Source organism: Solanum lycopersicum, chromosome 6 (assembly GCF_036512215.1).
Source record: "Solanum lycopersicum chromosome 6, SLM_r2.1".
NCBI lineage: Eukaryota > Viridiplantae > Streptophyta > Magnoliopsida > Solanales > Solanaceae > Solanum > Solanum lycopersicum.
In genome coordinates, this window is record NC_090805.1 from 49,493,236 (window position 1) to 49,506,425 (window position 13,190).

The following is a 13,190-nucleotide window of genomic DNA, read 5'->3' on the forward strand; positions in this document are numbered from 1 at the left end:
CGTGTATTACAAACCATGGTAAGGTGAAGTTTAATATAGTAGGAAGTGAATTCAAGAGTATGCACATGATGGTTAAAGCCAAGGATCTATTACACCACAAGACAAAAAGAAGAAAAACAATTTGGTGTAGGATTTACAGAGTTGCTATTTATTTTATCCAAAATTTTATATAGCATACATTTTGTTGTTTTTATTGTTTAGAACATCTGAATTAGAGAGTACTGATGCTGACCAGGACAAGGACCTGCTAGCCAGAGAGTTCTTTCGAATGTTCCTCTTGTTCGATGACTCTATTCGATGCATAATGACCCAATAACACATAGTCCCTAGTGTAGTAACTAATATAGCTGTTCCTATAATAGTCACTACAATAGCCAGCCACTTCTCATTTTTGCCAACCACAACATAAGACAGAGCCAGGAATGCCACTGAAATTAGCACACATGCTAACCACATTAGCTTGTTTATGATTGCCATCATTTGCTTCTTTGCTTTGCTTTCGATTACCACGATTGATGTCTGAACCACCACAACTGCCAGAGAGATAAAAAGGGCAAAGGAGTCGAAGACAAGGAATATCAGGAATGAGGGACTTGGTGCTATATTTGCTTCTCCAAGGGAATGACCTGGTGGGACATCTTCTGGATACTCAATGTATTGGCCTGGAACAGAGAAAATTGCTGCAAAGGCAACTGTGGCGATGAGTACAGCTACAACTGTGGTAGAATTGATGGCGTTGTTAAGGCCTTCAGCGTGCATTTTATCTAGGCGTTTGGCAATGCCATGTATCCGTTTTCTTGTCTGTCGTGTATGTTCCATTTGATAGTGTACTTCGTGTTTTATGTCACTAACTGTTTGTTTCAACTGTCTTGCTGGATTTGTAGTCTGAGGCTTGATGGCTCGGGCGCTTTGTACACCAGCTTCCTGTAGGATGACTGCAATATTTGCCTGTCCCATTTTCTCTGCAGTGTCAAGAGCTGTTTCCTTTGATCTATTGACAGCTTTGGTATCCGTCTCGTTCTGCCCAAGTAGAAACTTAACAATCTGCATATGTCAAAGCAAACAGTTAGTGACAGGTAACTTATTATAGCAGGTAACCTGCCTTATTTTTCGACTTGATAGTGTGCAAGAACTTTTCAAATTCCAAGACTCTAAACATCAAGAAAACCAACATACATGCAAGTAAACAGCATACCTGAGCCCTTCCTTTCCGCGATGCAATATGCAATGCTGTATTGCCCTTCGTGTCAACGATATTTATCAACTTAGCATCTGCTCTAATCAGCTCCTCCACAACTTCAAGGTTTTGTCCTTTGACAGCCATGTGAAGTGCAGTTTGCCCCTTTTTATCCGTCCGGCTTGCCATCCTTGCCTCCTTATTCAACAGGGCCTTCACTACTTCCACATGACCATTTCTTGCAGCAGAATGAAGGGCTGTTTTTCCATTACTTTTAGCAATAGTGGCCAAACTACTCTCTGCCTCCAATAAATAATTCACCATCTGAATATGCCCTTGGTTTGCTGCACTATGCAAAGCTGTTGTATTTGCAACATCAACAGTCATTGAGAGCTCAGGATGTACCATCATTAGTACCTTCACCACATCTGCAACATTAGCAAATGAAAAAATTCATCGAAATTCCTCTAGAAAACTAGATTTGGATAATTGAGAATCATAATCAAGAGGTTATACTACCATCAACATACCCAAATCCCCTTGTTTAGCAGCAATATGCAACGCATCAAATCCATTCCTTGCTTTGATTCCAGCAGCAACTAGATCATAGTACTTAATCATCTCCTTAACTAAATCACAATAACCATATTCTGCTGCAACATATAAAGAAGTCTCTCCAGCTGAATTTTGCTTTACCAACAGCTCTGTCAATTCTTTCTCCCCCGTGTAATCGATAATCCCTTTTATTTCAACAAGATTTCCAGCTCTAGCCAATCTATGCAAGACACTGTCTTCACGTTTCCCCGTCAGTTGTTTCTTCATCCTTTTAGGGGGCATGGGTGCCTCCATCCTATTCAATTCCTCAAAAAAAAATCCACCCTTTGGCCTTATGCTAATCCTTAACCAAAATCCTCTTCTTCTTACCCTCAAAAACCCAAATCAGCAACAACATTTTTCAACACCAAGAAAGATTCAGAAAACCAAAAAGAGTAACTTTTTTCTACCTTATACTACTGGATTCTTCAAAAAGACATAAACTTGAACTTCATTTTCACCTCCCACTTCAGGTCTTAGTAGAGATCAATGCCCTGCTAACAACAAATGACTTCAATTCCTTCATTCAAATACTTCATATAGATAGCTTTTTCAAGAAAGTCAGTCAAATGGTGTCTATACCTGAAAACATCCATACAAGAAATTCAACATTTTCACAGTAGCGATGAGAAAGAAGAGGAAAAGCATGGATTTGTCGAAAAAAAAAATCTTTAACTATGTTTTTTTCTATACAAAGAACATCATCCATATGTTTTGCACTATATAGCTAGATAATTAGTCCTATTGTATTAGGCCTTCCTGTTCAATAAAGATTGCCATTTAGATAAAGCAAAAAGACAGTAAAATTTACCTTGATATGAATAAAACCAGCATGTTTTTGCTCTAATTTGTCATTAAATATCCAAGAAGCCACTAGTGTATATATATGTGATGAAAACAATCTGTTTACTGGTTTTTTAAGATGGAAGAAAAGCTTTAAAGTTCTTCTGGAGCTGATATAAATTTGAACAAGTTGAGAAAAAAGGTAAAAGAAGGTTAAGAGAAGGGGAACACTAAAGGCACATGTATGCAAATGCAACACACAAACTTGTGAGATACACATGTACATGTAAATATATGGTCAATTACCAGACAGAGCTCTTAAACACACACAAAAAAAAAAAAAAAAAGAAGCAGAAAGATTCCACTTTTGTAAAGTTGGTTATAATGAAATATGATGGGGATGGTTTGAATTTTGTATATTGACTATTGATAAGCCTCAAAACTAAAAATGTGTTTATTGACGTGGATTCTCTTATTTATTAGATATTAGTCTCTTCGCGTCAAAATAAGTATCATTTCAATTAAAAAAAAATTATTTCAAAATAAGCGTCACCTTAGAAATTCAAGACAATTTTATAGAGTGTGTTTTTCGAACTATACTCTTATATTTCATGTTCTTAATAGAGTATAATTTTCTACATTACATATCCCCTTTATTTAGAACTTCATTAACTAGTTATTTTAACATGAATGCTTATGTAAGTATGATCTATAATGAACATTGATAATGGATATGACAAGTTTCAAAATTTGATCTCTGAATGGAGAAAATCGTGGTCGGAAGCATTTTCTCCTTTAATAGGCGTTATATTTCGTGCAAATTCGAACTAGTGGAGGTACGATACGAGTATTGAATACTAGATAAAAATACAAAAATATCGCATAATCTGCAGCCTTGGTGATTCCAAAAAAAAAACTAAAAAAACATGAGTTTTTTTTTTTTTTTTTAATCTTATCTTATTTACAGATATTAATCTTTGACATAAAAGAATCATTTTTTTTCGATATTTTTAATAACTGTTAAAATATTAGAACTTCTTCGTGAGGGTAATGCAAGGTTATGAGCTTCATTAAATTTTTCTCCCAAATAATTCAGTTAATGGTATCCACTATTTAATAATATGATTTTCATCATCCTAATTATGTCCAAAAGCATATAATTGGATGCTTGTTTATTCATTTATTCTAAAATGTTTATTTCTTTATCTAATAGACGTCATGCAGAGAAACATCCTAAATTATGTTTATCAACCTAACGTATCCATCTTTAAATCTCATTAATTTGTTTATTATCAACTAGTTTTATTTGAAAACTCTCAACATTTTTTTTTTAAAAAAAAAGACATAAGAAATAAAAGTATTACTAATATTGGAGGATTACTTAATTGCTCATCAAGCAGCTAGTTGAGTGAACAAAGGATTTATATGAATGGTGAAATCAACACATAATAATGAAAATATTTTGTTTTGCTTAGTGATGAAGGCTAATTATAGTGGGATGCAAAAAAATAGGAATATACCCCACAGAATCAAACTTTAAAGTAATTATGCATGTGGGCATTCTGTAATCCACCCCTTTTCATTTTTCAATTACAACAAAAGTGATTCATCCCATCACCTAAATATATTATTCATTAAATGAAATTAAAAAGATTCTTATATCTATAATTTCAGATTTATTAGCATAAATGAAATCTCCTTTACATCATCTAGAAACCCATCTAGGAGAACATTGTATTAGGAACCGCTTAAAGCTTAAATTTTACACCAAAGTCATATTCATTATTTTCAGCTTTAGTTGCGTCAATTTTGCATTTTTTTGATATCATATTCGTATCGAATTCTTCAAAAATATATTATTTTTGACAAAATTTAACATACACCTTTTGAAATTTTTTAAAATCAAAACAACATAATTTTTCAGAAAGCTAAAATTTTCGATAAAAAAATTTCTTATATACTTATTGTAATTTTCGAGCGAAAGAGAATTTATGTAGCAAGGGAGTAAAATGTATCCTTACAAGTTACACCCACAAGGTTAGTAATTATTTTATATTATTTTTAATAGTGACGTCGACATAAAGGCTATATACATTTTTTTAAAAAAATAATAATAATGAGGAGGAGGAGGATGAGCATATTTTTTTTTGCATAAGTAACATGATTAACACAGCAATTAGAATAAATCACCCGACAATTACTGAAAACCTAAGAATAAAACAATAGATGATTATAAGCGTCCGATTCCTCATTATCCTAAACAAACATATATAGTACAACAAAATTAAGGAATTAATAAAAAAGAGGTACAGTTTTATTTCGTTCTAATCAAACGGCCAAAACTAACAAGTAACAACCATGACCAATATAATTAATTATAACAAATCGATATACCAGACAAATAATTTTAGAATCTGAATAATTAATTATATGTTTACAAATTACAATAATATTAACATGTAATGTTATTGTGCGTAGCTGCTGATTCAGATATTAGATGCTCATTGACCTTGTGCATTGTATAAACAACAAATATGTCCAACAAAAAAAACTACAACATAAGACATTCAATAAAACAAACATGTAAAAATAAAAATAAAAAGTAAGGATCCTCTTGAGTCGTTTCGATCCACTAACGTCTTATATTTCTATTTATAATAAAACAAACATGTAAAATGTATAAAAATAAAATAAGGATCCTCTTGAGTTGTTTCGATCCACTAACGTCTTATCTTCCTATTTATTTTCGAACTAATCTATCTAATTGTCCAACTCCAGGCCCAAGTAAACTACAAGCTCCTGACGATAAACTTGGAATACAGACCCAGAATGGTCCTGTCATGGGCTGAGCCCAATTGAGATGCCATACTTCTACTCATAAAGTGCTGAATTGAAAATACTTAATATTCTCATAAAATTGTGGAGTAATAGAACTGTAAAAGTAAAATCATCATCCAAAAAAATCATATAATTCATCTTATTCTATTAGGTTGAGATGTCATTTAATGATATTGTGGTGTTAAATAAGCGTTTTGATTGATTTAGAACAAGTAAAAATGAGTAGAACTAACAAAAGTTACTTCAGCTAAAGTTGATTGAGTCAAACAAATTTTTTTTAGAAATATTTTTACAAAGTTTCTTAGGCCATCTTGAATACACCTCTATTTTACTCTCCATTCTCTATATTTGGAGAACTACTATTCACACTCTCTATTTTGCTTTTTTATTATTATATTATTATTTCTATTACTTTTTAATTAACATATTATTTTATATATAATTTCATTAATTAAATATCTAATATTCATAATTCTTTTTTAGATGTAATATAATATTTTTAAAAAGGTTTTTTAATATATACTACTTTAATTTCAAATTAATAGTATTTTAATTTTTTCTAGTTTTCATCAATAATAAAATTCTATTTTATTATTAATTTTCATTTTAAAGAATACAAAAAATTAAAATGGCAACATGAAAAATTTAATTCAAAAATACAATACATGATATGATAATTTAAATACTACAAGACGACAATACAATACATAACATAATGATTTAAATACAAGACAACAATACAATACATAACATAATAATTTAAAGACAAGATAAAATACAATACATAGCATAATAATTAATTGATCACAATAATAATTTAGTAATCTGGTAGTTCATTTTCAGATCTAGCACTAGTCGGAAAAAAAATTAGGAAATGATTTAGAAAATTGTTGCGATTGTAATTGTAATTGCAGTTGTGACTGCGGTTGTGATTATTGATTTCTTTTTTCAAATATTCGTTGTTGTTTTCGTTGCATGTAATCACGAACATTTGAATCACTAATAGTTTCTCAATGCACCAATTCAAAATGTCGTAGAGGCTCCAACTCCAACTATAGAAGTGTTGGTAGATGAAAATCTCCGATTTGAAATTTTTTTAGCTAGATATAAAAAAATTAAGTATAAAAATGAATTATAGAGCATTTATTTATGAGAGAGCAACGCAATAATTTTGAAAATTGAGTATTTATGAAATTATATGCCACTTTTATTTGAATTTACCCCCTAATTTATGGATCCATTTGAATTGCATATCAACATAATTTTCATATGGATTGAATTTAGCAAATATATACATCATTAACTGCTGGAACTTGAACAGATTGGACGAATCATATTTTCAGACGTTAATATTGAGAATCGTAAATAATTGGTTAAATAAATGAAATAGAGTAACAACCAGTTTTTGTCTCTGATAATTGTCCCAACTCATAATTGTTATTGCGTAATAGAATTATCATCAATAAATATTAGGACAACTGAATCTTTAAGGTTAGTAATGTTAATTTGGCGTATATACTTATCCACTTGTACTAGACCCTTTCAGTTGCTTGAACAACAAACCCTTACGTTCAACCATATCAATAACTAATTATTGAGGAAGTCAATTATATTTGTAGTAAAGTTTCGAATTTCAATCCAAGGTGAAAAGTCAATACAAAATTTACTTGATGGGGACGGACTTAAAGCCAAATGTATTGACTAATGTTGTACTTTACTTTGTTATTATTGTTTTAGTTGATTTTGAATGGTCTAGACATTAAAACACAGACAATCAATATATGCAACTCTTATAGTAACGTACCAAGTTGCCTACCATTATTGTGGGCTCCAAGTTTATGACTTTTTATAATTTGAATCAACATCACAATCAAATTATCAGTAGACAAAATAATAACCACAAGAGAGCATTTAAATCAAACTAAAGTAGACAATTAAGTAACGTTGGTTCAAAGGCAATTCCTACATGGAGGCGTATGTAAAAGTCTATTCATGATTCCCAAAAGAAGCAAAAAATGATAACAGCTCTCTCCACTAACAATCAAAGCTGATAATTGAATGAGAAAAAATATTGAACAAAGTATCATTGACATTTCTAAGTAGTAAGCAAAATGAACAATGTACAACTTTTGTTTCTTTTACACAAATGAAAGAATACATCGGCTCTGCATTCACTCTATATACGATGGAAATACGAACTCCACTCTCAAATATATATGATATTCTCAAAATTAAATGATGTCACGTAAATTAAAATATTATAAATTAATATCAACGGCCTCGTAGTGGCGATGACCACGTTGGAGTCGACCGTGAAGATGACCCATGCGACGACGACGTACTGGAGTTTTCTGTAGAACCGTGAAATAAATCGGATAGGTAATTTTGCACATTGTCAGGGGCAAATCTGACAATTGACTCCACTCCGCCACCACTCTCCATCCGCGCCACCTTTTCACCGTGCTTCTGGTAAAATGGCTGATAAGCCGAAAGGATCTTATTCGCCAGTGATATTTTCACTTCATCACGCAGTTTCGGGTCGGGTATAACCCATGATCTTTGCTTCCAGTATGTCTCTTCGAAACTTAAACTGAATTTACAGAAGCATTCCTTCGCTTCCGCCGGAGAAATCTCAGCCGTTGAATTCTCCGGTAGTGACGTCATCACACTGCTCCAACCCATTCTCTTGAAATTCGCCATGTATTGTTCTACCTTAGCTTCGTGGTTTGAAAGCCAATCGGGTCCTAATAGGAGCTTCAGGCTGGATTGTCGGACCTTTGAAACGACGTAGTTCAGGTTGTTTGCTAAGAACAAATAGGATAACGGAACGTCACCGTAGAACCCTGCTTTGCCGTCGAGTTTGCAGAGGAGAACGAGGATAAGCCATGTGAGTCGTACGGAAACGATACAAGACGGTGAGTCCCCATCGTCGGCGATTGGACTCAAGAGGTAAGATTCCGGCAACGGTGACTTTACCACTGCCTTCCAATCGGCGATAATATCTGAGATGGGTCCACTGTAATCACTGAGGAAAATAAGGTAGTTCATAACGTAGCGTGTCAGAGGATGGATTCCGCCACCAGCCACTACTTTAGATGAATCTTTCTTAATCGCCGATTCGAACTCCGCCAGCATGGCTCGAGCAGCATCTCGGAGCTTGGCCATGGAGGTCAGCGCCTGAGATTTAACAGCAACCATAGAATCGAAGCCAAAAATCACTTCAATTTCACTCAAAAGTTCAGAAATAGAGTCGTAGAGATCGAGAATACGGAACATTTTCTCTAAAGATAGTTTCTTGTATTTCGCCACCATCTCCGGGAAGGTGAACAGAGTTAGAGCACTATCTTTTGCAATTCCTGTGAAACAAGACTCTCTGACGCTATCGGAGATGGAGAAAACTTGGTCACAGAGAATCCTCTCGCCGTAAAACAGAGTACTAACAGCAACCTTAACAGCATTCAACCAGATCTTGATTTTCTTCTCCAAATCCTTCCAATTCATTTTCTGAACCGTTGAAGGGGAAATATTTTCAACCCCCAAGTAATACAATGTCTCTTCGATGACTGATTTTCGGTTAAGTTCGTAAATTTTGGCGCATTCTTTTCCATACCCTGCTTCAATCATACAATCAGCAATAGCTTTCAGATCCACTGCTACAGAAACCTTTTCACTTTCATCATCAATTGAAAGCTCAGGAAAACGAGATTCAATCTCAGCATTATCATCTTCAGAACCTTGATCTTCATCCGAACCACTGGACCTTGTGGATTCTCTTGAACCACCTTCCGAGTCAAGAAAGTATCGGTTTCCAGCCAAAATGTTGAAGAACTCTTTCTGAAGTCTCTCAATGGCGATTTTCATTAGATTTTGAGCTGGAACAAGCAATTGGGAGGTGGCACTTTCCTTTACAACAAACTGCATAGCATGTTGTAAATCAATTACAGCTTCAAGATATTGCTTAGCCTCTGTTCTACTATCTTGGAACAGATTTGAGCTGGAGTCATCAAGATCCCATCTTTTGATAATTTCTTCAGCATTCTTTAAAGTATCCTCCATTAAAGTGTCGCTGAATTTATGAGTTGTGGATTGTGAAGAAGCATGTGGTGGGGATGAATGTTTTGATGAAGAGAAAAATCCAGTCATTTTCTTTTCGTGCAAATAATCAGAAAGCAGTGATTCAGGTAAACAAAGGAAGTTCTTTTACTTCAGTTTATTAGGTTGAAAGACAGTTAAAAGACTCGATGAATGAAGAAAATTAAGGTTGTGGGGATATGAGTGAAAAAAAAGGGTATTTATAGAAGTAAGGCTGAGAAAGTTTGACCTAAGGAGAACTGAGAAGAGGAAGAGACATGGAAATAGGCGAAGAAGAAGAAAGAATTCTGCAGGTATATACAATGGTGCAGTAATAAACTTCTTTTTGTAATTATTCATTTCCTCAGTTAATTGATTCGATTTCGTAAAGGTCCACAGTTCCACTAAATATTACTCCGTTCGTCTCATTTTATATGAAAGTATTCTTTTTTGGTTAGTCCAAAAAAAATATCACATTTTACTTATATAATAATTTTTTATTTTATCTTTATTGATTTCACTTAATTTTAAAAGATAGTACCTAATACATTTATAAAGAAATAAAAAAATGAGTTTATTTTCTTGAAGGACAAGTTGATAAACATTTTAAAATCTTCATTATTTCTTGAACTTTGTGAGATAAATAAAATATATATAAAAGAAAAAACGACTTCAATTTACGTGACACAATAATAAATTTTATATCTGAATTTACTATCAAGATTTAATAATGAAAAATCTCAAAATTTTAATAAATAAATTGAGACACACAATTTTTTTCATTTTTGGGACATTTAAATCTCAAATATTTTTTTGTCAAAGCCGGGCTAAAAAGTGACCATAAAAGGAAAACTAGAAAGCAAGTTGATAAGATCCATTACTCGTATGATGTTGATGTTTTGTGAGAGTGATTAATTCTCTCCATTTATTTTTATTTGTCATTTTTTATTTTACGAAATTTAATAAATTATATTAATTTAATATTTTTTTTAAAAAAATAAATATTCAAAATATATACAAAAATACTGTAAATTGCAATTTTTAATATTAAAATAATAAAAATATACATCATAAAATATTTTTAAAAAATTAATTAATTGTGGACAGAGTTAATAATATTTGCGAGAAAAAGGAAATTGGGCCGAATTTTCCTTTTCAACAAACTAACTTTATTAGAACTTGAGTGGATGCAATAGGTACTTAACCTAAAACTTGGTAGTACTCAAACAGGAAATTAAAACACAGTGAATTGTTTTGAGAACCAGGTTGGTAAGCAGTTTCATCATTTTATCTTAAAATTATTATTGATGCCAAAGTCATAAATCCATTTCGAATAATAAAATGCACCAGGCAGCTCAAGTTGAACGCTTGATCGAAATGAATGTTGTTTTAGACTTGTAGCCAAACCAAACCAATGTGCTCAAAAGTCATACACTTGGGAAATTGATCCAATGGATGATCTATACATTATATTATTATTTTTAAAATTAAAAAAAAAACAGTTAAAAGGTAATTCGAGGAAAGATGAAGGATGATTGTGTAACAAAAATCTCGGGGTTGTTTGGTTGGCCGAATAAGTTATGATAATTAATGTCATAATAAGTTATTTTATTTTGTATATTACATAACTTTATGTTAACACTATAGTAAAAATGATAGATAAATAATTTAAAAACTACCTAATCTTTCAACCAAACATAAAAAAAATAATTCTATATTAATTTAAAATTATTATATATCTGATATCTCACGCTAAACAACTCCTAAATAATTTAAATCATGGAGAGTAATTTAATATATCTCAAGCTTTCGTGGAATGATAATGATTACTTAATCTCGTTTATCTTGAACTAGAGAACTTGTTATTGTCTCATTATTACACCCTCATAGAAGTGTATATAATATTAGCATATAGTTGAGTAGACCGTTTCAATAATGTTGGACTTTGCAGTTACTAGTATTCTAGAAAATTTAAAATTATAATAATGTGAGACTTCTACTACTCAAATCTCCATTAACTCCAAATTTATGGTAGTGATTGTATTATTTTAATCATATTTGGATTCACCATTTCTAATAGGTCAATGTTATTCATGAACAATTGTAGTAATGCTATAATTAATTAAAATTTTCAACAGTTAATTGCTTGTTTTTTAATCAAGTAGTAAATATATATTAATTTTATGATTTGAATCATTTGAGCAATTTTCTAGGCCCCTCTTGCTATGTGCATACAAAATTTTGTTGTCCCACTAGTAAATTTTTATATGGACATAATCATTATTATATATAGAAAATCAGTTGGATAATTTAATGTGTAAACTAAAACATAAATAATTTCAATACATGTTAATTACTGGATATCAGAGAATTGTAAAGTCGGTGTTAATAAAAACAGTAACATCTTCGTTCATGAATGTGGCAAAGAATTAGTGTTTTTGTCTCTACGTACGTACGTACGTCTTGATTCTATCTAATTTCAGGACCGACTTAATTATATACTAATTGAATTGTTAATATTCATAAATATAATAAATTATGATTGGAAAAAAAAATTATTCAAACGAATATACACTCTTTTTAAAAAAATTCGAGCTCTTTGCGATAATCTCTTGATTTGTCTCCTCCGGAATATAATAATTCAACAACGTCGTACAACTGAAACAACTCTGGAGTCTGAATAACTTAAAAAGTACAAATGTCCACAAATAAAATACTTCTTCAATTATTATTTTAATTTTATTTTTCATTATAAATTTATATATATGATGCTTTTTTCATTATAAATTTATATTTATCCTACATTTAGTTAGGAATTAAACAATTAATCTACCGACTATCGACGCACAAGATCTAAATTCGTTAAGATTGATGTTTGCAGAAGTCGAAGACAAATTCGATGAACATAAAAATATAAAATATAAAAATATATTTCCTTGTTTCTTAAAATGGACCAATGAACAATTTCTCTGTGTTTCCAAAGACATGTGGTTTAATTTTATTAATTTGCTAATCTTGCTAACCCTCCATAACAGGCATATTAAGTGGATCTGGTGCCCTTCTCCCCTTCCACTAATACTTATTATCAATTATTTTTTTTCATAGAAATATAATGATCTAGCGTTTCATATAATCGATCTTATTTTATTTGAAACTGATGCGTAATTATAATAATTGTTGCACCTACACCAAGTAAAAGAATTAAAAGAAAAGAAAAAAATGTGGAGTGCTACCTATGATAACTAATCAACTTGAGATTGACTCATGTGAAGAAATCTTAGATATTAATTAACTTTTAAAATTCCAATTGAGATTGGTTTACGAGTTAAGTTGATTAATTAAAACCCAAAAGAAATAGAGGAGGCTATCTACAATAGAAACAAGCACGTGGATATATATTTGTAATTTTATATTATGCAAAGTTAGATAAAAGCATAATTAAATTCATTAACAATGCTATACTTTAAAGTTCCAACTACCTAGTAGCGTCTTATTATATGCTGACTCGTTCAAACAACTTATGAAACACACAAAAAGTAGATTAATTCAACCATCTTCTTAAATATTGCTAATTTGTAACCTAAATATAGGTATTTGACCAAAGAATTTGAGAGCATGATTTCAAGTTTGACTTTAACTCATTGTTAGCCGTCATGTTTATGAAATTGACATAAAAAATTCTCAATTTTAAATGTTAAAGTTCTTCGTAAATAAGTAGGACTTACAA

At 31.4% G+C, this 13,190-nt stretch overlaps 2 protein-coding genes across 3 annotated transcripts; both read right to left on the reverse strand.

Annotated features, from left to right (window-relative positions):
• Positions 1-66: 66 nt before the first annotated feature.
• On the reverse strand, positions 67-2,937 carry LOC101256495 (ankyrin repeat-containing protein At5g02620). Of its 2 annotated transcripts, none has more exons than XM_004241206.5 (4): positions 2,583-2,937; positions 1,708-2,353; positions 1,196-1,605; positions 67-1,044 (listed from the first exon to the last, which is right to left on the reverse strand). In XM_004241206.5, exons 2-4 carry the CDS (start codon positions 2,024-2,026, stop codon positions 166-168), a joined length of 1,608 nt encoding a protein of 535 aa, XP_004241254.1. In that variant the 5' UTR covers positions 2,027-2,353; positions 2,583-2,937; the 3' UTR covers positions 67-165. The 2 variants fall into 2 exon arrangements, with proteins under 2 accessions (XP_004241254.1, XP_010322376.1); XM_010324074.4 differs by having other exon boundaries at positions 1,708-2,265; positions 2,583-2,840.
• Positions 2,938-7,463: 4,526 nt separating this feature from the next.
• On the reverse strand, positions 7,464-9,933 carry LOC101256188 (exocyst complex component EXO70H1-like). Its single transcript, XM_004241205.5, has one exon. The coding sequence runs from the start codon at positions 9,533-9,535 to the stop codon at positions 7,664-7,666; it is 1,872 nt and encodes a 623-aa protein (XP_004241253.1). The 5' UTR covers positions 9,536-9,933; the 3' UTR covers positions 7,464-7,663.
• Between the last annotated feature and the right edge of the window lie 3,257 nt (positions 9,934-13,190).

Excerpts from the sequence above, each read along its gene's own strand:
- LOC101256495 (XM_004241206.5), bottom strand. The coding sequence starts at position 2,026 with ATGGAGGCACCCATGCCCCCTAAAAGGATGAAGAAACAACTGACGGGG. Across the intron at positions 1,606-1,707 it reads TGCTAAACAAGGGGATTTGG|ATGTGGTGAAGGTACTAATG; the intron begins GTATGTTGATGG and ends CTAATGTTGCAG. Across the intron at positions 1,045-1,195 it reads CGCGGAAAGGAAGGGCTCAG|ATTGTTAAGTTTCTACTTGG; the intron begins GTATGCTGTTTA and ends TGACATATGCAG.
- LOC101256188 (XM_004241205.5), bottom strand. The coding sequence starts at position 9,535 with ATGACTGGATTTTTCTCTTCATCAAAACATTCATCCCCACCACATGCT.